Source organism: Lagopus muta, chromosome Z, assembly GCF_023343835.1.
Source record: "Lagopus muta isolate bLagMut1 chromosome Z, bLagMut1 primary, whole genome shotgun sequence".
NCBI classification, from domain to species: Eukaryota; Metazoa; Chordata; class Aves; order Galliformes; family Phasianidae; genus Lagopus; species Lagopus muta.
The window spans coordinates 2,850,402-2,877,591 of record NC_064472.1 but is presented as its reverse complement, the minus strand read 5'-3'; the positions used below and the strand labels follow the sequence as shown (position 1 = coordinate 2,877,591).

Sequence of the window (27,190 nt, the reverse complement as noted above, 5' to 3'; positions counted from 1 at the left end):
TTGTTTAGCTGCTTCCTTCAAAGGATAGGAGAGCTTGAAAGCTCAGCAGCCTGTAAGCAGGATCATTTATTTCCTTTGCATTTCTTTTATTTTTGATAAGCCACTGACAGCTGATGGGTGTGATCCTGATCAGAAGCATCTCTGCAGCTGGAGGACCCACACAACAGGCAGAAGAGGGATAACATTTTGTACAGCCCCATTTTATACAGATGGGGACAGCATCTGTTGCATAAGGCAAGAGCTGTAGACCAATGGTGTTTTTTGACTCCCTGAGGGTTTTGCTCATGAATAATTGCATGTTCTGGCTTTGTGATAACATGCCCAACCTCAGCAAACCCCAGGTGTAAACATCTTGTACTTTTAGGGCAATAAAAATGAATTAGCTGGAAAGCTTGAAATCAGATTTCTGTGGAAATCACACTTCTAACCAAGGGCGAAATCTGGGCCAGAAATATCATTTTTACCTCTTCAGTCCACCAGCTGCAAGGGAAAGATTAAGAAAGGGCAGAAGTTAAACATCCTTAGTACTGTATCTGTTTCATCAGAAAAGCTAGCCTTCTTCCCACCAAGTCCCTTGCTTTCTTTTTGGGTGCCACTGCAGGACTTCCAAGTTCCTCCTCCATTTTTAGCTTCCATTTTCCACATTCCTCTCTCCCATTGAGTAGGTCTGAATTCACTGCTGCTGTGGCTCTGTGGTTATCCTCAGGAATGCAAGCTGTTTTCACTTTAAAGGTTTGCCTCTATGGTGCAAAACTGCCAGCCCCTAAAACCCTCCACCAATGTTTGCCTAAACTCCCCAGAACTTTCCAACTTGTCTTTAATAGGGTCACTGTCTAAATAAGTTTGGACCACCTGTTGATTCATTCTTCCTATTCACTACCTGAGCAGTCCCCCATGGAATGCATGCTTGTTAATGAGGAAAGTTTTTAAAAAGTACCAAAACCAATAATCCATTTGTTGTTACAAAATAGGTTAAAAAAAAAACTGCAAAGAACTGAAGTACAAAGTTTGCTCTTTTCCCACTATTTGACACTGATGCCCACTGACAGTTCAGGATGTCTCTTGGGACTGTTGCTTGGCCAAACAGCTAATGAGAAATTATAGCAAAGCATTTCAGATGGGAACAAGGTTTTGGTGTATCACTCCAAATTTGGCTGTATCCTGCTATTTAGACTTCTGCTTGACAGAAGCAATCACTGAATGCAAATACAGAGCATCCATAGGGATTTTGTGGTTACTCCTGGAGTTTCCAAGTACATTCACAAAATCTTCCTCCTCCACTTCTAAGGTATGGGATGTCAGTACTAAGGACTTTGCTTCTGGCTGTCTAACAGAGGTGTAACGAGGAACCACTGATCTTCTCAAGGAATTCTGTTCTTGAAGAGGAGTATAGGAGGGCCAGCTCAACCACACTGGCATGTCCTCCATAAAGCAATAGAGGCAACAGTGCTAAACAGACACCACAGTGCTTTACCAGGTGCAAACCTCAAGAGTTTCTGGTTTTCCCCCCTCAGTCAGCAGGATTTTAAACATGAACTTTCTTCACAGATTCACAAGAACTTTCTGCTTTAAAAACACGGAGCAAAACACTCCTCATACCTATCCATGCTCATCTTACACATCAAGATCTACTTTGTCAGAAATGTCTCACTCTCTCCACAGATAGAAAAGTTTGCATCCACCGTACTCCCATTATTCTCTTGGTCAAACACAATATGCAGACAATGATATTCCCTGTCACCTCGTCAAACATCAACACTGGTCAACCACCTCCCTCATAATACGGACACAATTTCCCAAACACCCTTATCTCTTCCCCCAAGCTGCCAGTTCAGTAGGCCATAACTGAGTGTTAAGATGCTCCTATCTATCTGTGCTGTTGCTTGATGTTGCTCCTACCAGTGTTGGCTGAATCTATCACACAACATGAGCTGAGACCATCACAAAACAAAAGGCAGAGTACTGTGTCCCAGTTTGAACACAGGATACTGCTCACAGGAGGACACTTGCATGTTGGTGCTTTTAACTGTCGAACCACCTCACACTTAAGATCAGTGTAAGTATTTTGAGTGGCAGGACGTGGCCAAGTTACAGTAATCTATAGCATTTTGTATGGGAGTGGTTGATTTTCAGGCCAGTCTCCAAACCTTACTTCTCTTCCAACAGGCTAGGCAAAGACAATATAAAGCTTTTATTATAGCTGCTGATTCCAAATATTATCTCAATCAAATGGAATTTGGTTCACTTATCTCATCTGGTAGATACTGAACCCCCAGCTGACTGCCCTCTTCGGCTCTCTGGCATTAAGTCTTCAGAAACTGGTAAAAGTTTCAGCAAGCTTAGCAGAACTGATTTGCTATGGACTGCAAACCCATTAACTGCTTTTCATGGGCACACTCAAGGGTAAAAATGGAAATAATCGACACTGGATTTTTCTGAAAGTAAGCATTCAAACCCAGTCATTTCAAGCACAAGATACAGACAGCATAAAATCAGTATCGGGTTACGCTGCAGTGTTACTGGAAGAACTTACATCTGCTTCCCCGTCTTGCAGAAAGAGCTTATGCTATTCACTTGTCCATTCAACAGCCAGAATAGAAAAACACATGTTTCAAAATGGTTGCTAAAATTGCTGGAAAGCTTGGCAAGCAGAGATTGAGATCCTCTAGCAAGGAAGCAGAGATCCCTGCAATCGATAAGGACAGAATTTCTTAAGGGCAGAATAGTGCTTTCACTCTGATTCTCACAACTGCTAAGTACCAATGATGGCAGTGACTGCAAATCCCCTTGGGTTGCATTCTTTACACAGGGAGCATTGAGAACTGAGGTGAATGGTGCCCCACCTTTGTCCAGCAAGAGGAGTGCTGAAAACAAAAATTAAAATAAAAGGTAAGGGTTATGTCACAAAAATGACTGAACACATGGAATAAGAGAGCAAAGACTGGGAAGAGTCTAAGAGTTTAGGTAAGGAAGATGGAAAGCAGAACTGAAGACAAGCCATGCTATAAGCATGGGCAAAGAAGTAGAGGATACAAATAGTCTAGGGTAACTGCATACACAAATTACAGAATCAGAAGGGTTCTCAAGAGTCCCTTGACATCTGTACAAAATACTTGGAAGTTTTTAACATCTGTGCTGGCCGTTGCAGGTTGGGGTTGCCTTCTTTGCACATGGACACACTAGTTAATATCCTTGTGGTCTCAACAAGGGACATTCCTTCACCCAGCTTGAAGATGAACCTCTGAAGCCGGCTCATTCGATTTTATCACACCACAGCAATAATCTCATCACAAACAAAATGAGTCAAATTCTTCTCTCATTCTCTCCAGGGCAAATCCTGACTGGCTTCATTGACACGAACACAATGACTTTGGGTTCATACTGGCAAAAATGTGAACAGATTTAGGCCTCACACACTATGAGAGTGCTTGCTTATAAAAGCTCCAGCAAAAGCAGCTTTTGAGTCTGGCATGGGTGCCAAATTAATTATTCAAAGCAAAAGATGGGAATTATTTCCATGACTATTTCAACCAGTTGCATACTGTTATCCATTTTTCCCATTCAGAGATTATATAGAGAATTGTGAAATTAATAGCATCTTGCATTTCAAGGCACTTCATGTCCACGAATCAGTGAAGTTTCCTGCAAGCTTACCACTAGCATAAACAGCATTACTTTCAGCACTGTAACATCACTTTCCTCTTAGAATTTAAATCCAGAGCTGAGTGCTGTCCCACCAGTTCCCACAGGCAGAGGAGCTGTAGTTTGGAGCTTGTTATGCTTCATCAGCTATTGCAAAATCAACGTTTCATTCTCCTTCACTGTAGGAAGCCAGACTTGATTCATCTGGTGCTCCAGCTATCACTTAAAAGTGTTTTTGCTTTCCTACCTTCAGAAAAACACTTCTCCGTTCTTTGCTGGAACAGCAAAATAGAATTAGCTCAGCGATCAACATCTTTGTTATTCAAGTTTAAATTGTGCTGGAGGAAAACACTGTGCCTCAGGGGAGAGAAACATGTGAGAGAAAAACCCGTAGTCTCCTTCATTATCTTTGGAGGCAGGGAGGGCTGGCCAAGACATGAGGTTTCTCTGAACCATGACTGAGGACAGCAGTGGAAAATAATGCAGCCTAGATAAAACATGATGTGGATTTTACCTGTAAAGCAAAGTTTGCAGCAGAGAACTGCATCTGCAGAGTGCATCGGAGGCATTTCTCCACCACTTGTCCCTTTTCTTCAGGACCAGATCCTGACTACAGCCCCGACTTTCTTCTTGCTGTCCAGGCAGCAGGACAAATGAGACCAAGAAGAAGTGCTCTCCTCACTGCCAGCTCTGCTCCCCAGTACTCTGAACACAGCAGGAAGGGTAATTTCACAAGAGATCCCTTTTACTGTCTCCCTTTGCCCAGAGGCACTGGAGCTGCACCTTCCAGCTGGTGTTGATGCTTCGAAAAAGGAGGGGCTGGAACCTGCCAGCAGCTTGTAAATACAAGCAGGATGTGTTACCTATATTTACAGGCACATTGTTAGGTGTCATTATGAATTAATCATAATACTTTGACTTAATCGTTCATGAAAGACAGTTGGTACTCTCCAAGCAGCATTTTAAAAAAATATTTAAAAAAAAAAAAAAATTGAGCTCAAATTGGTAAAATGATGGCTTTCCCACCACTGAATCACCACTTTGTGATATCTGCACAGTGAGACTTGCAATGCACATGAATCCATCAGCAAAACCCACTGTTAATTTTCATGCTCTTATTAAGTATTACCACAGAGTGGCTGGTAACGCTCAGACAGATGAACAACCCCACATGGGGCTGCATAGGGACTCATCACATCTGGAATGAAATTTAGTTTCATGGTTCCCTCTGGTTCCCTTTCTGCTTAGAGCCTTATACCACAATTTTCTGCTTGGGTTTCCCATCTGGATGGGGACAATTCTGCCTTTTTAATAGCAGAGTGTTCAGATCATAGTCCAAGTGCCCAGGGAAAGGATGAAAAGGCTGATGGGACATGAGGGTTGGAGGGTTGCATCTAGACTTGTATACATCAGTCTATGTACATTGGCTTCCCACTGACATTTTGCTCAGCTTCTCTTCAGCAAGTCCTCTCCAGTAATGTCCAAAAAGTCAAATATTCCACCTAAACAGCACCCACAGATAATGAAGGTTTTGAAAGTGAACTTGCCACATTGTTGACATTTCAATATTTCGGGGAGAGGAGAGCAGCATTGCTTGCAAGCCTCAGCCCTGGTGCTGGTGGTTTTACAGGCACCAGCTGGCACATCAGCTGCATGGGGCACCTGGCACCCACAGCTGCTCCTCAGTGCTGTTTTGGGGCTGTCAGCTGGGCAAAGCCATCCCCATGCATTGTACGCATGTAACAAGGGTGGGTTCTGCATATGCTTGGGGCTGTTCTTGTGCTGGGGAACAAGTGCCAATGCTCCTAACACTTCACAGATGAGAATATTAGGGGTAGTTTGATATTGGTTTGTTTGTCACACAAGCTGATAGTTCCTGGGGGTACTCATCCAATAAACTTTACAATGATCTAAACTTTTTGCAATCCATACTTCATGCCATCATTTGTAACTGTGGAAAACACTGAGATGCAAACAAGTGCAGCCTTGAAGATGGGTGAAATATCACCTCCTCCCACTGGCAAGCTTGGCATGTTCCACTGGATCACCAGCCATCAGCTGCCACCAGTACTACATTCTCCTGAGTGTGCTTTGCACCTAAAACCAAAACTCATTTTAGCAATGAGGAGAAGAAAGTGTTTTCCAGCAAGAAGGAAAGTCTCTCTTCGAAGGAAGATTCCTATTTGGAGTATTAATCAAAGCCTAAGAAGGCCTCATTTTGGGAAGATCAGTGGGTGCAGGCATAGATGAGAAGATTCTGCAGCTGCTGATCCTCTGTCACAGAGGAATGTGATACATCTCTAGTTCTGAATGTAGCACAGGGAGAGCCAGACATCATACAGCACTTGCTCACCTCCTCCCTTCTGCTCCTAAATTAAAGAGAACTCAGCAATAAGCTCTGTGTGTCCTGAATGCTTTCCCTATGTAACCCTTCACTGCTGTCACCAAAGGAGCAGAATGTGATGGATATAGCACAGTGAAATGGATGGTGCACAGCAGGAGAGATGACGAGCAGCTCGTGCATCTACTCACAAATCAACACTGGCCATTCTCCTTCCCAACACAATTTCAGACACTGTGCTGAGCAAAATACACATTTCTAGATGGTGACTGGCATGACAGGTCTAAATGCAAAGCTTCCAAGAGATGAGGAAAGCCTTCTATAGAGTTTGCTGCTCTACAGGGGTGACACGCAGTCCTTAAATTCAGCTGGGAGAAACAAACAGGGAAAAAAGAGGTAAACAATACAGAAAAAGAAAAAATTATCAACAGTAAGTCCCAGACTAGAGTGTTCAGTGACAACTCTGCAAACAGAGAAACCCCAAGAGGATCTGAGCCAGCAACACTTGACACTGGGCCAGCACAGGAGAGCTGCAGCTGAAGATGGAAAGTAGAAGAAACTTGGCAAATTCTTAATAGTCATAGTTTACAGTAGGAACACAAGAAAGGACAAGAGATGCAGTTTGCTTGAAAATGCCTGCTGTCTGCTATGATTTCCACACTGACAACCAGCCACTTTATATCTTTTGTGCTTTCCTGTCTCCAGGAGCTGGATTCCCCTTGTTCCTCAGTCATCAGTTGGTTGTGACAAAGGCAGAGGGAATCCCTTCTCCCACTTGCTAATGCAGTAAGATAAAGGGGACATCAGATGACACAGACACCATCAGCTCCCTACTTATAAAACATTTACACCTCCCTTCTTCTTAGAACAAAAGGAATCATGGTTCAAGGACTGAAATTCATCTCTACTGAATATTCACCAGTATCAAAGGCAGCCAAAATCTCCAGTGCTTTAGAGAAGCGTTTGCAGTGGTTACACATTTCTCAGGAGCTGACCAACATTGGTTCCTTCAGTCCTTTGGAAGAAAAACGGTGGTGACCTCTAGGACCAAGTCAGGAAAAAGCTGAAACTTACTTTGATTAAAAATGCAAAATCAGCAGCAGTGTGCTTGGCAAAGCGAATATAGCCTCAAGAAGAGAACACAGCAGCTGGTGTCTCCTAGGGTTATTAAAGTTGGAGGAGATCTCCAAGATCCCCAAGCCCAACCCCAACCTACTCCACTATGTCCCAACCTACTGTCCATGTTCCCAAATGCCACATCTCCATCGTTCCTGAACACCTCCAGGGACAAAGACCCCACCACCTCCATGGGCAGTCTGTGCCAAAGCATCACTGCTCTTTCTGAGAATAAATCATCCCTAGTATCCAACCTGAAACCTGAGCGTGCTCATAAACTTTTGGGTTTTGTGGCCTAATATCGGGTTTTCACTGATGGAAAACTTGAGCAGTTCATTGTTAGCCTGTATCCTTCCCAACGTTTTTCTCCCCTCTCTGCCCTCTACTTCTTCTCTCTTGTATATGTGCACTCATTTCCAGAAATTTCTGGAAAATGAAGGGGTAAGATCCAGCCACAGCTGAAGGAGTCCTGATTAAGGTAACAACCACTGATTAACTGCTGGGACTTTGTCCACATGAAAAGCTTCTCGGGATCCCTGAGGCTGTTACGATAATAAATGTTGCAGGTTATGACTTTTTAATTTCTGATGGAGCCTGTGAGAACCCAGTCCCTGTCTGGCTCCTTTTTCAATGTTTTCAACCACAAGCTATTATCTTCCCAGCAGAAATTGTTGACAGACAAGAAAGAAGACCATGGAGAAATTGTTACAAATAATTTGCTGGAACTTCTCTTTTCGCTGAGTTCGAGCTGTTCTTCCTCTGCTATAAAAAGAATATGAAATAAAATAATGGTATGAGGAGAGAACGTCTCTTCCCCCAAAGAGCAATCACTAATGAGGCAAGTTAGGTGTACGGCCTGAACAGCCATTGGAGCAGTTGTTTCATTTTTCTCTTCCCAGAACAGCCATACGGCACACTATGGAAATCATCAGTTTAAGTTAACCTATAACCACACCACTGATGTGAGGTACACTCAGTTCTTTGAGTTACCGTGTACAAGATTTATTATTACACTAATTAACCAACAGGGAAACCCATCTAAGAAGTTAAGCATCTTGCCCCAGGCGCACCAAGATCCAGTTGGATGGGGAATGGGCAGTCAGTGTCACCCACAGCAGCCCATTACCCCTTTGCTGCCCACCCCTGATCAGGAGATGACCCTGCTGTGCTCTGGAGCACCATGGTGCTCCCTGCCCAGGGCTTTCCCCAATTACAGAGCTATACCATGGCTCATTATTCTCGCCTTGCTCATTCCTTGCTTCTCGACCCCAGAACAGCAGGTTTGCTGTAGGAGGATTACTAGCTGCCATCCTGTAGATAGAAAGCTCAAATGCAGCCTTTTTCCAGGAGTTATCTACACACAGCCTGGGTGATGAATGCAACTTTTTTCCAGACCACGATCTTCAAACCAAATGGAGCATATCACCTAATCCCTAATTCGCTGCACGACTCACCATACATTGGCATAAAGTACTCGGAGCACATGGGCTAATTATTGTACAGGCACAATATTCAGGTTTAGATGTGATTAGCAGTAACTCTCCACCTTACTTGGCTACTCACAACAGCCAGAGGGACCGTGTGCTGATCTCTTGCTGCTACATCAATCCTAAGCACTCCACTGCCTACCCAGCCTGGTTGCTGGGATTTCCAGCACTCTCCTACTGCAAATGCATGAGCAGGAGCATGTGCCTTGTCCATGTACCCTGCTTAAAAAGGGGAGTCTGACTGCTGATCCAGCTTCCCAGTAGCACCACAATACGAATAATATCAATTAGGAGATTGTAATTACAGCAGTACCATGCACACAGCAAAGCGACTTCATAAACTGGAGAGGCACAATCTGTCAGCATCATCTCACATGGTAAAAATTCTCATTCAATTAGAAATATTCCCGACAAAGGAAGCCTGCACTCCCAGGAAGGGCCCCACGGTTGATATCTGAAGCGCACAAGGGGGAAATGGGAAACGATGGTGCTGACCTTTCTTTTTGTTGTACTCATCCTCTGTTGCATTGGAGGAGTCCGAATGATAGTCACGAAGCTCCTGTTCATACAGCTCGAGGAAATTGTCCTCTTTCTTTCCTTTCTTGGACTTGTCACCTTTCTTTTTCTTCTTTTCTTTGCTCTTTTTGCCTTTTTTCTTCTTCTTCTTTCTGCGCTCATAGTCATCCTCCTCCTCACTGCTGTACTCTTTTCTCTTGGCTTTTTTCTTCTTCTTTTTCTTCTTCTTCACTTCCCCATCATCTTCTGAGTCCTCGGACTTTGATTTCTTTTTGCTCTTTTTCTTCTGGCTTTCATCTTCCCCATCTTCTTCTACTGCCTCCTCAACTACATCTTCCACCACCTCCTCGTTCTCCTCCTCCTCTTCCTCCTCGTCTTCCCCCTCTTCTTCTGCCTTATTCTTTTTGGTCTCTTTCATGGCATTGTTTTTCACTCCTGCACTTTAAACAATGCACCAGGATTCCCACAACCCAAATTTTGCCACCTCTCCTGGTGACTTTACCTATTACAAAAGTCCTTAAAACTCCTTCCTCTGCCTGGGGATGGGCTGCTCTCGTTTCAGCGTCCTTTCTCCTCCACGTCTCACTGTCTGTCCATCTGTCCTGGAGTCCTTCCCAACCCAACAGCTCGCCTCCCGACTTCTGCCTTCCTTCACCTCCTCAATTGAGGCACTTTCCCCTTCCTTCCCTTCTGTCTCTCTCTGTATTTGGATTTTCTCCTTTTTTTGCTATTACGATTTATTCATTGGGCTGAGCTGAGACCATTCTCCTGTTTTCAGTGTTGCTCAAGGTCAGCTGACAGTCTGACTCTATCGTATCAGTACGTTCTATTCACAGTTGTTGCCCTTTGGAAAATGGGTTGGATGAGGACACATGGTCCAGTTTGCTTCTCCTCTCCATATGCCAGCAAGAACAAAAGCAATCCTCCTCCTCCCAACCTGTAGCAGCTTCAGAACCCTCATGAAAATTTACTCAAGGTTGTCATGTGATTATGAGGCAGATGGGCAGGTGAAAAAGGAGACCCATCGAGCAACTATACCGCACTGGTCTGCATTTCATCTCCATTATTCATAGTGTCAGGATCGCCTTACTGACAATGGAGGTCTCAACTTTACATGGATTTTCTGTGACCAGAAATCATGAACATCTCCAGGATCTCTATGAAGGTCAGGAGACCTCCATAGCATCAGCAACTCATTCCTGCATCCATCTGCCAGAAATCAAGCCAAATGAAAAATCAGCATTCAATAAAATAAATACAACAAATAAATACAACACATAGAAGAAGAAAATGCTGCATAGCTTTTGCATAAGTTGTCCATAAAATGGCCCCTTTTTGCAAAACAAAGAGGTTTGTACACAAAAAAAAAAACACAAAACAAATCTCAGGTTTGTAAGTGAACAAAAGCACAAGCTTAGGAATCTGGCATTTCTCAAATGCAAAGACTGAGGTGAGAGAGATGAGAAAAGGAAAAATGAATGATGCAACGTGATGTTGTGGATTGTCCATCCCTGAAGACACCCCTGTTGACTGCACAGAGTTGGAACGGATGGCCATTAAGAGTCCCTTCCAACTCAAATGATTCTATGATGGCTGGAAAGACATTGGAGCACAATTCATCCCATGAGGACATCAGCATCAAGCTCACCCAACATCCAGTGCACACAGAAGGGGTTGGTGTGCAGCTCCAGCTGCTTTTTCTTTCAGAGCAGGGAAGGGAAGGACCAACACAAGACCAAGTCAATCTCAGCTGCAGTCAGGACCAGGAACCTGACAGCAAAAGAGGATTTAAAAAAAAAAAAAAAAAAAAAAAAAAAAGCCCACAGGAAAAACAAGGTTCCTCAAATGGTGAATTAAATGTTATGTGCTGGGTGGTTTGCAGCCCAGACTGACAGCTTGTTAAGTACTACATGGTGTATCAGAGGGTTTAGCCATGCTAAGCCTCTAATACATTAGCTTTGAAAGTCCTCTTAGACCAATATTGGGGTTTCCATCTGCCAGCTTTGAAGGAGGAACAGCATCAAGGCTGGATTGATGGAAAGGAAAAGCTGTTTTAATGGTAGGATGTGCAACATGAGTGACCAGGCAGTGGCAGAAACTGCCCAGAGAAGTGGAGTTCTCATCCCTGGCGGTGTTCATGAACCATGGGGATGTGGCACATGGGGACATGGGCAGTGGGCATGGTGGGGTAGGTTGGGCTTGGGGGATCTTGGAGGTCTCTTCCAACCTTAATGATTCTATGAGTAGGACAGCAGCAGCATGGCTCCAGTCAAGATCTGATGGAGCATTGGCCCAGGGGGCAACAGTCAGTCCCTCCTCTCATCAGGTATCAATTTGCAGCAATTTAAAGTGAACAATAATTTTTAAAAATGCACCTCATCTGTCATGGCCTCTGTTACTGAATGGAAATGTTACCATTAAAAATGATAAAGCAAATTATTCAGGGACGGCTTCCAAGTAGGTTAAGCACAGGTTTGAGATGAAACAGAAGTATGGCTTTTCCAAGATCTGAAAATCACATCAAGAAGGGGAAAGAAAAAAAAAAAGCACGTCCTTCCTAAAAAGATAACCTTCTCTTGCTGAAATCCTGGGACCTATTCCTGGACCTGTGTTATCTGGAAAGCAGTGGGAAAGCACACAGAGCTCCTGTTCAGGGTGCTTCTGATATATGCACGTGATTGATGGCGCAGTGGAGAACAGAGGGATGCTGGTCTCAGAAGAGACAACCTTTCCAAAGAAGAGGAAAAAAAAAAGAAGAAGAACAACGACAAAAAATAAGCTTTCAGAAAAAGAAGAATGGTGGGATCTCTGAGGAAAGCAAAGCTCATCTCTCTGTTACACAAGGTAAACACTTCATCAAAAAACATCCCTGCACACTGCTGCTCTGAGTGGCTCCAGCTCCCTGCATCAAAATGCTGACAGCATCAACTTCTCAGGCCAAAAGGCACTGCTGTAATTACTCAGGGCAGGCAATCCAGCTGCAGGACTGCTCCCTTCCAGCCTAAAAATACCTTCTGTAATATTATCTCCTTGCTCCTCCCAAACTAAGTTACCTGTCTGCAGCAGCAGGTCTGTTGGTAGAGGAAGAAACACCATTTCCTCCCACACTGAGAGGTTTAACACAAGTTTTAGGGTGCTCATCCTCAGTCTGATTCTACCCTTTGCTGGAGCACCATCCAGAGATGAAGCTCTGGCTGTACACACAGATGTCCCCAGTTTAATAAGCAGGGTGATAGAAAGAAGCATATCCAAGATGCTAGAAGCACCAGCTGGACACCACAGGACCTGAAAAAGAGCTGCTCCAGTGGGAGACATCCCTCTGAGCTTCTCCTAGCATCACAGGTCACTTCCTCCTGCTGCAGCAGAGTAGAACCTCAGGTAGAAGTCAGGAAAAGGCCTCTTATCCAGTGAGCTAAAGTGATGGGGATCAGGAGGAGAAGAGGGATTTGCCATGTCTCATTCAGACTTTGCTCCATATGCTTCCTTCTTCTGTTGTTTTATCTGAAGAGATGTGCTGAGAAAGTCCGGCTTGTTTTTGTTCTAGGGGTGAATAACAGCTGGGAGAAGAACAATAGGATTTACTGGTGCGTAAAGAACTACAGGAAAGCAACCAAGCTATTGGTGAGGACCATTAGTTACAACTGTCACCAATATTTATACTGGCTTGGATTCTCACTGTGGGTTCAGCAGGAGGTTCCCCCAAATCCCCATCCCCAAAAGGCAGACCAAAAGTCACCGGAGCGCTGTGAGCTCAGAGACACAAGCTGGATTACAGACATGCTGCAGCCTATTAAGTCAGAATTGGGCTCTTTAAGCTCCCAACCCACCTTTAACTTTTTGGGCTGCTAAAACCTGTGCAGTGCTTGGGCTGGAATTACCCCAATACTTCAGACAAAGGAAGAACACACCTTTTCTTTAGCTCATCCTTTTCCATTCATTCCTTTCCATGCTTATCCTGTGTTGTGTTGTTTACCATAACATCCAGATGCCCTCTAACAAGGCATCACACCGAGGAACACCACACCCCAAAGCAGGATTGTTCCAAGGCAGACACACAGTGATGCCTCTTGCTTCAGGAAAGGTTATTTTTCAATATACACAGCTCTGCTTTTAGGGTCTGTTACTGCTCATTGCACTGTTGTGAATTCATTTAAAGGAAAAAGGTTTACATTCAGCTGTTCTTTTGGTTACCCATACATTCAATGAGGATGGAGGTGAAGAGATGCTCAGCATCAGCCAGCTCCAGGGCTCAGGGCAGTGTTGCAGCCACAGCCACAGCTGTATCACTGCTGGGTTTTATTTTCTGTGCATGTGATGGCAGTGGAGCAGCAGCCCAGTGTGCTATAGACATATAGAGCACACTCACAGAGCACATCTCCTTTGGAAAAGAAATTCAGAAACAAATACCGAAGGATTCCTATAATGCAGCCATTTCCTTTCCCTTCTGCGTAGATGAGGCTGGAGAGAGGAGGTGCCGGGGGGTCCCTTGCTGGTGCTGCAGCACCAATCACGGCAGATTTAATCAGACCTCACAGTGCCTGCTCACAGTTCTGCTTCTCCTTCCAGACCCAGATGATTATTCTTTCTTGTGGGTTTTGTTGCTGTTGTTGTTGTTGTTTTCTTTCCTTTTTAACTCCTTACACTGAAATAACAGCAAAATCCGCATCTGCACTGCGATCTCATCAGCTCACCGAGAGGCCGTTTGGGGTGCTGTGTAACGAGCCCGAGCCATCCCGAGGCAGGAGGGAAAGGTTTAACGCGGCCGCGGGCTGCGGTGGGAGCTCGCTGCCTTCAAGCGTATGGGCATGACGGCCTCTGCTGGTAGCAAGGGGCTTAGCCGAGAGGGATGCTCCATTAGCAGGAGCCTGACGACACTTCTGATGGAAACAAGGGAACGCAGCGCTGGTGAAAGAGATGTGCGCTTCTATCAGTTTAATTCACAGGGGTTAAGCCCAGCTAAGAATCAGCTATCCGCTATTAAAAGGGATTGGAACGTGACTGCAGCATTTCACGTGTCCTCAGAAAGTCAAGCGGAGCCAGTGTGTACTCAACAAATACAACAACAACAAAACCCTGTTTGAAGCCTTTTTTTTGCATAAGCAGGGGGGTCTCAGTGATGAAACAAACCCTGGTACTGAAGGAAATGTGCAGCATGGGATTTGGAAGAATGTAATCCCAGTCACCTTGTTAAGTGTTCTGCAAAGAGAGGAAAAGTGAAAGGAGCTGGCCATGTTTTCACCTGCTTCTCCAAGTGGCTTTTAACAAAATGGTAAGAAAATAAGCACTGCAGAGACCAGGAGTTTCATGTGCACGTAGATTCTAGAAGAGACTAGATCACCAGCTGGATAAACTGCTTATAGGGCTTTAATCCTATTTAACCCAGTTGTAGTAATGCCTTTATAAGAGCAGGCTGCACAATTACTGGTATCATAGATGATTCCCTGCTGAAGGAAGCTTGCCTTTAAGACTCATAGTTTGAGTCCTGCTGATTCCAAAAGAATGAGAGATTCAGCCTCAACATGTCCCATTCCTCTGTTCTTTTTGATCATAGTACACATCAATCTGACCACCAAAACTAGGAAGAGAGCAGAGCACTGACCATTGTGAATGACATACTAAGATCTTCCACAGCCTACTGTACTCCAGCTTTCATAGAAGCTGCTTTAAGTTTTCCCCCCAGAAAGAAATCAACCTACCTAGAACTTTGACCTATCTGTTTTGCCAGAAAGTTATAAAATAGAAGCGAATAGAAGCGAAGAGATCAGTTGAATCTAACACTGCTTGAAGGCCTACATGATGCAGAGTAGATCCAAGCAAACCCAAGAGCTTTATTCCCATCCCAGTGGCACGGAGCACATCACTGCTGCATTCACCCACATCACTGCGGATGGACACCACAACCAATCCAGTGCCACTGTCCTTGTCCTTATCTTCTTTCTCAGCTACTTTTCTTTATCACAAAGAACCAAAGCCATCCCTGACCTCTAAGAGCCACAAGTTTCTTGCTTCCTCCCAACTTAGTCTGCCTGCCCCACGCCCATTTGTACAGAGGGCTTCTGATTCCACTGGAGAGACTTAACAAGAGGAAGGGCATCAGACTCATGCTTTCCAGCTGACTCTCACGAAGGAACAGTGATGCATTTTCACTCATCTTCACCCTCAGACAGTTTTGAGTGGTGATGTGTGGAGACAAGAACTCCAGCTCTTTCTGGGCGCCTTCCTGCTCAGGATGGTCTGTGATTCTCATTAAGCTGACAGCTCTTGGGAGAAGATGTTCCCCTGAGAAGTGCCATGAAAACAAGTTGTAAGTAAAAGGCATGCTTGGAGATGCACAGTCCTTCTGCAAAGCAGTCCGCCTGAACTTCCCTTCTCATTTAAAGGAAGGAAACAGACATAAGAGTAAATCACGACCACCATGGTGTAGCAGCATTAGGCGAAGGAACAGATAAACAAACAAAAAACAAAGCAACCCACAACACAAACAGGATTTTCGTTTTGGCTATGAGACACGAGGTGAAGAGTGCAGAAAACAACACCTGCCAGCTTTAGCAGTAGCTCACAGAAGACTGGAGATAGACAAGATTGGGAAAGGAAGGAATTGGCTATGGTAGGCCAAGGGAAGCAGTTCTCACGTGGATAAAGAATAAAAACAACTTCTCTTAAAAGCCATAATTAATGGCATCCATTAGGGAGCTGGCCAGGTAATTAGGTAATTTAATTTCTCAGCTACTCAATGTCAGGAAAGATATTGGGCCAAAAGCCAGCACTGCCAACAAGGTGAAACCTCTTTCATTTATTATCTGAGAGGTGAAGAAGTCAAGCGTGAATGTCAGAGTGTCACCAGAGAAACCAGATATGCCAAGCAAGCACTGAATTATCCAAATGAGTCCATTATACCTATTGCTGTCACCATCACCTGGGGAAATGGGAAAGCTCTCCCAGCTCAACAGTGATGCCAGGGGCCAATGAAGCAGAGGCTTCATTGGCTAAACAGGTTCTTAATTGTAGAGAAGGAAAAAATAAAACACCTATGGGCCAGGAATTTTCAGAGGGAAATTACGAGCAAATGAAATCCAAATAACATTCCTCTGAAACACATTGATGCCTCTGAAATTCTGATTTAACCAAGAGCTACAAAACTTTTTTCTTTAAAGTCTGCAGGTCAGTTTTGCATCACTGAATACACAGGGCAACTGGGTCAGTTGTCCCTGCTAAGAGATACACCATTTGGGCTGTGCTGGGAGAAACATGGAATAATAGGACAATATTCTTGTCCTCACGAACACAGAAGTGATGGAGAGAATCAGGCTCAGTTATTTTTTGGCTGTGGATCTCTGATTTTTTTCCAGGCGTATTGGAAACGTACACAGATCAATTCCTATGGCAATATACATAATCTCACATTCCCAGGATGATGCTCTCACCATGCTGCAGTGGTCACTGGGAAAGGGACTGCCCAAAACAAGCAAACACAAAGCAGTTCCCGTCCTCTTTCCAGCCACAGAGAAATGTAAACCTTTGTTGTCTTTCCTGAAAAGGTCAGCTGTGAGAGTACATTATTTTCTGTAATTAACATGACAGCACACCATTAACCTCTCATAACTCATAAAAAGGACTTCACCATAACAATACAGCCAGGGGAGAAAATGTGTTCTTTCATTTTAGACAGGTTTGAAATTACTTTCGGGTACATCTAACCTCTCTAAAATTGCCTGAATTCAGGCAATCTCACTGAAAAACCCCGTCTGGTTTTTACACTCAGGAACACAAACTCTATTCAGCGCTTACCTCCAAGGGAAAACGTTGCTGTTATCCAGAACAGCATTAAGATTTAATACAAACAACACAGTAATTCAGCCTTTTAAAATGCAGTAATGGCTGCTCTGATGTGACACATAGCGAGGCTGATTGCAGAACTGCCGTTAACCACACTGATCTGGCTGTGAACTTCATGACAAATCAAAATTACACCCAAATCGCACAGAATCATTTATTACGATGTAAGCTATTATGCATTAAATTAAAACCAAAGGTAACAGATGTTTCTACAGCTCGGTTTACTTAAAAACTACGGAACTGAAAAAACAACCGCTGTTAATTTTTATTTTGGTTCAGAGGTCTGTGCAGAGGTTTGAGGGCATTTCATATTTGATACAAGCAGTGCGATCCCAAAGAGAACTCGGCGCTGCCAGTGCAGACAGTGCCACTGTCATGGAACAGATCGTCTTGATGGAGATCACACAGCGTGGCTGGGGCAACAAGCGGATCAGGCTCATGAGTTCATGAACAGCAGGTCCTGCTCGACCAACCCCATCTCCTTCCACGAGGGAAAGCCTGTTGATGTACCCTACGTAGACTTCAGCAAAGCCTTTGGCACTGTCTGATGCAGTGTTCTCCTGGAGAAGCTGCAGCCCGTGGCTTGGAGAGGTGCGCTGTTTGCTGGGTAAAGTACACAGGTCTGCTGTGTTCAGTGTTGGACCCCTCACAATGTGAAAGACATTGAGGCCCCGGAGCCCGAGGAGCAATCGAGCTGTGATGGGTCTGGAGCACTGTGCTATGAGGGGTGGCTGAGGGAGCTTGGAGTGTTCAGCTTGGAGCAGAGGAGGCTCAAGGGAGACCGCATCACTTTGTACAACTTCATGAAAGGAGGTTGTGGTGAGGAGCCTCTGTCCCAGGTTAACAGCGACAGGACAAGAGGGAATGGTCTCAAATTGCACCAGGAGAGGTTCAGGTTAGATATTAGGAATGATTTCTTCTTCCAAGAAGTGGTCAGGCACTGTCACAGGCTGCCTTGAGTGGTGATGGTATCACTCTGTCTGGGGATCTTCAAGAACCATGCAGATGAGGTACTTAGGAGACATGGTTTTGTGTGCAGTACTGCATAGACCAAACGGCCTTCAGAGATCCCTTCCAACTCCAAGGATTCTATGATTCCATGATTCTATGATTTTGGAGGCCTTTTCCAACCTGAACGATTTCTGTGATTGTTGACATTGCTCAGCAGGAAGAAGTTTCTGCAGAGCTCAGGACCATCATGTAAACAGTAAACATGCAGACTCCCATGCACTCTTCTGACCTCAGAGTTAAATTTCTGGGAATTAAGCTGCCATCTCAATACCAGACTCGTTTATCTGAGACCAGAGTAGCAGCAATGATTACAGTCCACGGGACACTGCTTGTTGCTTACAATGGGGACATTTGCTGCAACTGTGCCAATTCTGTACGCTACCTTTGCACCCTTTGCAGCAAGATGAGGATCAAACTCAATAAAGGCAGGTCTCAAATACCCAGGTCCTCAGGTAATGCCAGATCAGCTATGTAACTGTCTTTGATTTCCCCTCCTGCCCACCTACAACCTCCCAAAGTCTGTTTCTTAGCATCCCTGTGCACATTCTGATCTGGGCAGGGATGCTGAGCACATCTCTGCTTTACCAATGCAGAACAGATAAATAACATCCCATGCTGCAAATGCTGCTTCACAATTTCTGACACTCATTATAGCCATCAGCTTACGAGGCTCTATAGCCTTTTCCCATAAAACTGAGGGGGGAGGGGGGAAATGGTTTTATTTCGTGTTTGCTCTGCAGTTACATCAGTGTTCCCAGTTGAGGTTGGTCCCTGCTGTGTCAAATGATGCAATAACAACATGGAGAAGACAAGATCTTTCCCCAGAGACTCTGTATAGAAGGAGACAAGGGGTTAATAGGACAAGGGCAGAAGCATGGCCAAGATCACCCAGTGAGTGGAGAACACCTCCTGATTCCATTACCTTCACTACTCCCCTCAGGTAACGGAAGGCTGCAGTGAGGTGTCCCTGGATCCCTTTCTTTTCCATGTTGAACAAGCCCAGCTACCTCAGCCTGCCTTCATGAGAGACTGAACATCTTTGTGGCCCTTCTCTGGACCTTCTGCAACCCATTTTCCCATTTTGGATTTTGCAATGCTTATGGTCCTTCCTGATGCTGCTTTCTCCATATTTTTGAGACAACTGCTTGTTTATCACTTTGTGACCAGGTGACCCAAAACGTGTCCCCTAGGCGTCTACACCTTAGCTTTCCACCCCAAAACTCTGCCAGAGTTGTGGAAGTTCACGTTGGATATTAGGAATAATTTCTTCTCAGAAGGAGTGATCAGGCACTGTCACAGGCTGCTGAGGGAGATGATGAAGAACCCATCATCTCCCTGGAGGTGTTCAAGAACCATGGAGATGTGGCACATGGGACACGGTCAGCGGGCGTAGTGGTGTTGGTTGGGGATCTCGGAGGTCTTCTCCGATCTTCATGGTTCTATGATTGTGTGATTCTAAGCGAATGAGGTCTCCATGCCCAGGGGTGAATCCCAACCACAGGAAATTCACAGGATACTGTGGTTTTCCCAAATCCAGGTGGAGAATTGCTAAAGTAACCAAGATTCTGTGTGCACTCAGAGAGATCACTTTCTGACCATCAGATCTTCCCATTGTTTTCCAGTATACATGAGTTCTTCCCTTATTTCTTGGGGAGAAGACAACATCTCATCTCTGGGACCGGGCAGGCAGCTGTCAAACATCCTACAAAGAGTCCAAAACTGCACAACTACTTCACAAACATCTGCTAGCACCCAAAGTTACATGACTACTTTCATCTTAATCTCAGCTTTCACCCTAAGCCCACAGTTAGCAGCTGTGTGCAGACAAAGAGGGAAGGCTAAACATCAGCAGGATGAAAGTCTTTTTGCAATATGGTACAAGTAAGTACCATATTCTCTTCATCGTTTCACCCTTTCAGACACCAATAATCCCCCAAAAGCTTGTGACAAAGGTAAAGTCTGGATTTCCTTGTGGATTTCAAGTGGTCTGCTTACATGCACGTGGGCTGAGTGTGTTTATTTCTCTCACTCACCATAAATCTGAGTCAACCAGGTGGCACTGCTATCTCTCAGTGCCACCCTCCTCTTCCCAGGGATCCTTATCTCGCAGCAATATGGATTTGCAGAACACAAACTGAGCAGGCACTGAAAGAGAGTCAACTTTTAGGCAAAGTTTGTTCACTTAAATTTTTACTTATTTATTTATTTCAATTGCCGCTGCAGGAATGGAAGGGGGGAAAAAATATCGCCTAAATTAATTTTATTTTATTTTATTTCATTTTATTTTATTTTACTGCTGGAAGATTTAGTTCAGAAGATTTCTGCCAAGGAGGATTATAGGCATTGTTAGAAGCTGCCAAGAAACAAGAGGGCAAGTGTACATGCGCGTGTCTGGGAAGGGATAAAAGCAAAATAATTGCAGCTGAACTCGCCCTGATAACACAATAAATACTGAACTTTCTATCATGCTGACACAAAAATAGAAAAGCTCTGTGAGTTACAGCATCCAGGCCCAGCACAGGAAATATTAATGCCCCTTATCTGTCTGTGCCGCGGATTTACTCGCAGGATGTCAGAGCTGATCTGGTTATTTCCTGCAGGAGCTGCTGCTTGCCATGCCTTATCTGAATGTGGCTCTAAGCAGCTGTCAGCATGCAAATACACCTCCCCAGCATGCACGGCATCGCTTGAACTCCCTCCTTGAGCATCCTCTGCATTATTGTCTGTGGGGGACTCCATCCCCAGCTGCAAAGTGCTCTCAGTCCCATGGCAGTGAGCGGTGTGTAATGACAGCAGACGGGCAGACAGCCTGCCCCAGATCTCACTCCTGAGCCCAATTGATTTCTTGCCCCCTCTGAAATCACATCACCCTCTGTCACTACAAACCCAGTGGCTCCTTCAGGGATAAAGCTCTGCTTCTGGACCATGCGGACTTTGCCACCTGCTGCTGGTAAAATGACTCCTAACTTCAGTTACAGCACAGGGGGAGAGCAGCACAAGGTTAACACCAACCTGCACCTTTTGCTTAATATTCACATCTGCTAGACTGAAGCAGGACTGACTCCTCATGTCCAGGAAGGTTCTGGTGCTCAGAGAACAAGGGAAGAAAACTGAAGATGCTCAAGATATTAGGGTTGAGGCTTGTTTCCAGACTTTATATTATTCTCATTTGAATTCTCTTAGCATGTTACATGCTTGACACTGAGACTTTTGCAGGGGCCCCATAGCCCCTGGGTTGCTGCTCCTGCAGGGGCACCTCCCACAGCAGCAGGAGGTGATGCCAAAATGCTTTCACACTGTGGGCTTGCTCCAGGTCACCTTGTGTACTGAAGACCAGCAGAGAGGTTCCTCACTCCGTAAAATGTAAATGGAGAGCCAGAAAAACTTGAGAGCCCACCCCACATTCTGCTGCAGCCCTGGTTAAATTTGTCTGGGGAAGATACCTTGGCAGAGCTTCCCACTGCTCTGTGCACCAGGTCCACAGCTGACAAGCAGAAGACAAGTGGCAAATTTTCACATTCATGGCACTGAAAAGCCACATTGCCAGAAATGCTGCACAAAGCCCTGCTAGCACTGTCTTTGCAATGGGCACAGCACAAAGAGGACAAACAAAGGAATAAGGCCGAGGGACAATATCAAGCAGATGAAATAATTCGCCACAAAAAAAAAAAAAGTAATAATAAATTAGAGGGCACCTTTATAAGAGAAGGGGATGAAGAAAGAAGTGCTGCTGCCACTCATTCCTGGTGTGGGAGTCGTAAGTCAATCCTAATCCATGCTGAGATCAGCTCTGCCAGCTAATTGAACTGAAATGTAAGCTGGAGGCAACCTAAATCCCAGCATTTTCTAAGGGCAAACATTCAATTCAGGAAGCACTTCTGCAGCAGTTCAGCTCTAAGCAAGTACTTACAGCCATGGGGTCAGGCTCTGGACTCAGCAGTAACTTCTGCTGACATTGAGTGTCAGACTGCATGAGTGCACAGGGACCTCCCTGCATCCAGATGCTGCAGGGGAAGCATTTGTGCAGTTTATTTCTGTTCCCATCACAGAGAAGCTTCACAAGACCAGAATCATCAAACGCTGGTGTCCTATCCTGAGTGATGTATGGCACTTATTTTTGCCACAGGACAGCTGCAATTCCATCCCTTCCAGCCCTCCCTGCCATCAGTGCTGGGGACAGCTGCAGTTACCAGCCTCAGCTTCTCAAAGGTGGCTTTGTGACTGAGCGTGGGGCTGCGTTTCCTCAAGCCACTGAAATAATCAAGCACCTCTTTCACTGCAAGAAAGGAGCCAGCATATGCCAAATTAAACAGCTCTGATTGTTATGGTGGGTGAAGGTCACTGCTGGGATGCTCTTTGCAGCACAAGTGCTTCTGGTTAGGCAGCCACTTTGTGCAAATAGCAGTTTAACCAGAAGATAACTAATTCTCCCCACTTTGTGTAAGCTGTTCAGCTCAAAAGGTTTTCCAAAAAGACTCTCCAAGATATCAAACAGTGTTCTTTAAGACAAAGGTCACAGGCGCTTGCTGGTATCACCAAAGCAGCCAACGCACTCCTAAAGAGCTCTGGGCAAAGCTAGAGATGTGGGTCACTCCATTTATGCCTGTGTGTATAATACCTACCAAAAAGTTCCTGCTTTCGAGCTGGCAAGCAGCATATGGCACTGTGTTGAACTCTTAAAGTCATGATATCAATTAAAAAAAAAAATCTCTATATCTCATATTTTACACTTGCTGCAACTTCGACCAAGAGCTGTTCTCAGATGGCCACACTTTCAGCTACTCCTGCCCATGGCACCCCAAACGTTCAGCTGTCCTTGCCCATGATGCACCTTCAGCTACTCATGTCCACAGCACCCTACATCTTCAGCTATCCCTGCCCAGGGCACCTTCATAAAATCATCATAGAATCACCAAGGTTGGAAAAGACCTTCCAGATCATCCAGTCCAACCATCCACCTACCACCACTATTTCCCCACTAAACCACATCCCTTAGTACAACATTTTGGCTCCCTCTGCCCATAGTATCCTGTGCACAATGGAAGGTCAGCAACTGGGACCATGCCACACCACGCAGACCCCATCCTCTGTGCAAGATCCACATAACACAGCTGAAATGTGCTGAATCCTACACCTCAAACCCCAGATCCTATGTTTGGGATTTCAAGGCTAACACTCCTGGTATTCAAAGAGCAGAGCATTGCTCCAAAGAAACAGTGGTATTTTGTCTCCAGCACATAAAAGACCAGTGATGCCACTATTTGAAATGCACCTTCTTAGGAGGAGATAAGAAGTAGAATAATTCAAACACACGTCAATAAAGGACTTGTGAAAACATAACTCTCCTTGGTCTTTTGACAGAGTTGTTTGAGATTCACAAGCATAATTTCCTATGTGAATGAATAAAAAGAAATAAAGCATGAGAGGCTCCTCATCCCTCACTTGATTTACTGCCAGGATTTCCAGCACAGCTCAAGTCCTCATAGCTGAGGCCACATCTTCAGGGCTCTATTAGCCCCTATTAATTCATTTAAAGCACCCAATAATAAACTTCTTATTTTTTTAATGCAGTGGCTTAGCCTATGCTCCCGCAATCCACATGGATTTGGGGAAGCTTATTATAAACATAAATTACCAAATCATCATGTAAATTTTTATAGCTCCATTATTAACTCAAGGCAATTCAGCTCCTTTGAGGGTGAAGCTGTGACAGGGGGATAAACAGGACTCAGCTCCTACCTGCTCCAGTTCATGCTCATTCCTGCAGATACCCTCCACCCATGTTAATGAGCAGCAATCCTTCTCCTGTGTTTTCTCCCACAGAGGACAATGCAGGATGGCTCTGAAGAACAGAGCCAAATCTCTGACGTGTATCCAGCTTTAAAACTTTTTACCTGTGATTTTTAACCACTTTTCTCGAATGTATTGAATATAATTACAGCAGGAAACAAAAAAAAAAGCCACGTTATAACTTCTGGACAGACCTCAAATTGTTGTAGGCTCCCTCCTGGTGGGAGGAAGGGAAAAGGGGTCTGATGAATCTGCAGTTTGGAGCCTAAATGGTCCAACAGTAAAAAAAGAAGAGAGAAAATCTCCACCCTACCAGCACACCCACCAGCAGACTGGAGCTTCTCTCTGCACCTCATGGCAGCTGCTCTTGCGATGCTCTTCCTTCCCAAGTCCCCAGGTGTCCCAGCAGAACTGTACGAGGAAGCCAGGAGATGAGGCAGGGCAGCAGCACTCAGCCCTGTATTTATGCACCCAGGGCAGCCACCCAACAGCCCTTTCACAGTTAATGAGCTTTAAAAAAATATGAAGACAAAAGGGACCTGTCAACCTCTGAGAGATGGAAACCGAGGGAAAAAAAAGAGAGGAACAACTAGCTGCATTAATTGCACCTTAACCAGTTTCTGTGCCACCAGAGGGCTCATCTGCTGCTTTGCTTCCCCCGTTCAGAACAGTTTGATTTTCTTCATTGCTGTGAACTACATCCATCTTATCTTTCTGTGTGAAATAGGAAGAAAACTGTGCCTCTAACATCCATACACAGCAGAGTAAGAGCCCCTTCTCAAGGCAAAGGCCAGTTTTGTCTGGTGGAATCAATCCTCTGCAGCAAAGAACATCCTGACTCCTGGAGATAAGCAAACCTCAAGGCATTGCTTTGCTTTTCTTGATAGATTTGCTCACTTTTCTCCATTGGGGCACAGATTTTTTACCTCTGTCCCACGTGTTTTCTAACTGGAGAGAGCTGTGTGTGATGGGCAGCTTCACCTGCACAGGACCAGGGGTCACTTCAGCACTGCTTTGCAACAAGAACAGCGTTAGGTTAGAGCAGACAGCTTAGGAAAGTCTGATCCAGATACCAGGGCTTGAAAACGCCATCTGCAGGTCTCCCTCAGGTGATAATTTCCCAGATGCACTGGGAAAGGAAAAGATTTTGCTGAAATTAAAATACTGCATAAAGAATTACGGATTTAGTTTCACAAAGACCTGGCCATCGCTGCCTGCCAAGTGAAAAACTGTATCGAGCAGTATCTCATTCAGTGTCCTTGGAAGAGCTGTGTTTAGCGCTTAAAATCGAACTCTGCATTCTGATAGTGCATTTTCACCATGATCCAATCCTCTTCTGTGTGCCTGTTCTCCTCAGTTTCCCCTTGAAGACCTTTTTTTCCTGAAGGAATACCTAAGAAACCAGTAAGACATATCTCTGTTATAAATAAAGCAGCAGCATTAATACTTAAAGTACTTAATAACCATCTGTCAGGATATGGCAATAAAGTAAATTAATACTCCAAGCCCTGATTCGGATCTCACTTTCATTGGTTCTATAGTATTGAAACTATTGGTTTCAGTTGGGTCATTTACAGCCAAATAACTGAAATCAGTCTGACCTTGCACTGCTCCAGCAAATACATTACAATAACAACAGATCTGGAGTCAGAAGGAGTTTGCCACTGGTTGCAGCAGTGGCGTAGTGTAAATAATACATGGATATTAGAAAAGCAATTACATCCCAATATCAGAGCCCTTTATCAGGAGCACAGACTGCTCTGCAACTCAAGCTGGTGCTATGGGATGAATACCCCTGCTAAATTACAGTGCTGCAGGTCAACCCGATATTCACTTTGCAGTGACACACAACAAGAGACTGCTCCAAGTTTAAGGTTGGCCCGATAAATATGTACATATATATATATTTAATAGATTTCCTGAAGGACATGGGGTCATCTTTGAAAGAGAACAAAGCCTAACCTTGGCCTCAGACAGGTCTGGGTGATGTCTCCACTTAGTGATGCACGGGGTGGGATGGGAAGGCATCGCGAGGCACTCAGAGAAATTGCTCTCAATCTGATTGCCTTTTTGGGAATTGAAGACTCGTCTTTTCTCTCTCTTTTTTTCATCTGTAAACTTTGAGAACACGAATGCAATACACGGCTCAATTTCTTAATGCTGCTCAGCCAATGTGGCCAAGGAAGCAGCCCAAGTTCTCGCCCTCTGTTTGTTGGGGCTTCACCACATTGGGGCTGCTTCTCAGCGAGCAAGACCTTGACCTCAGCACTGGGCAAAGCTACTTGCTTCTGGGCAGAGACCTCATTTGCCACCAAGAATGATGAAAAGTTACATTCTGAGATGAACCTCATGCAGTCTTCTGGTGCGATGGTTATGATTGGTCTCAGAAAGAGGCAGTCAGGACTAACATCCAGCTCAACCCATCTTGGTCTATGCGATTTATGGACGGGTCCTTTGGAGTCTTTAACAAAACTATGTGCTTCGCAGTCTGTAATCTGCCTGCCTCTTTCTATTGCCCTAACAATGGTTTGAAGTTATGGAGCAGAAAACAATAAACGCAGCTTACAAAACAGCTCAGTAGTATTAGCAAAATCCAAACCGTGGCCTGGATAAGAGAGCAGTGCCAAACTACTTGAGCATCATCCGAAGCATCCACTGTGAAAGCATATACCTGTTTACAGACATGTTAATATTAACAAAAAGGATGCTAGGTGCATCTTCATGCTTAGAAAAAATACCTGCCAGTGTATTTTAAATGGCTTGAGTTCTGTAGCCAAAGCAGAAAATTTATTCATACGCCGTTTCCAGAGCTGTGAAATGCAAAGAAAAAGAAACTTGTTGATCTACAGATTGACACTAAAAATGATGGATGCAGTTTGTAATTATGTCGTGTTGCTGAGCTTATTCCATGGCTGTAGTGTGTTTGTGTCTACTGCAAAATAACTGAGCAACTCACCTGAATGTGGATGATTTCCTATAGAACATGTAGTTAATGCCATCCTATACTAAGCCTTGCTAATAATATAAACAGCACTAACATAAGGATTATCAAAAATACTAGCAATTATCTTGGACTTCATTAATTTAACAGGTTCTAAAAAAATATTTAAGCACTATTGCTGCTTGTTTTGTAACACAGGACTGAAGCGACCAACTATTCTTAGTTATTACTACTCAGATGCTGTCTGCATCTGAGCTGCTCTGGTGGGGAGATACGGCCACAATTAGCACAAAGTTCCACTCCAGGCAATTAACTCCAGGTTTATGCTACATTTGCAATTTTTATTTTTATTTTTTTCAGTTATTCATGCCTCTATTTCATTTAAAGAAAATAAAAATTAAATCTCCTGAAAATTAGTAACTCCTGAAGCCACTCCATCAGCTGACACAGTTCGATCTTCCGTGCGAAGGAAGACGATTTGTGCAGCCATCGATTTTAATTGCAGTGAAT

At 44.5% G+C, this 27,190-nt stretch overlaps 1 protein-coding gene across 1 annotated transcript in view; it reads right to left on the bottom strand.

Annotated features, from left to right (window-relative positions):
* The window catches only part of LOXHD1 (lipoxygenase homology PLAT domains 1), a 124,101-nt gene extending 114,581 nt beyond the window's left edge, over positions 1-9,520 (bottom strand). Inside the window, exon 1 of the mRNA XM_048931717.1 lies at positions 9,235-9,520. Coding sequence (XP_048787674.1) covers positions 9,235-9,520 — 286 coding nt within the window. The remainder of the gene's footprint in view (positions 1-9,234) is intronic.
* Positions 9,521-27,190: the final 17,670 nt, after the last annotated feature.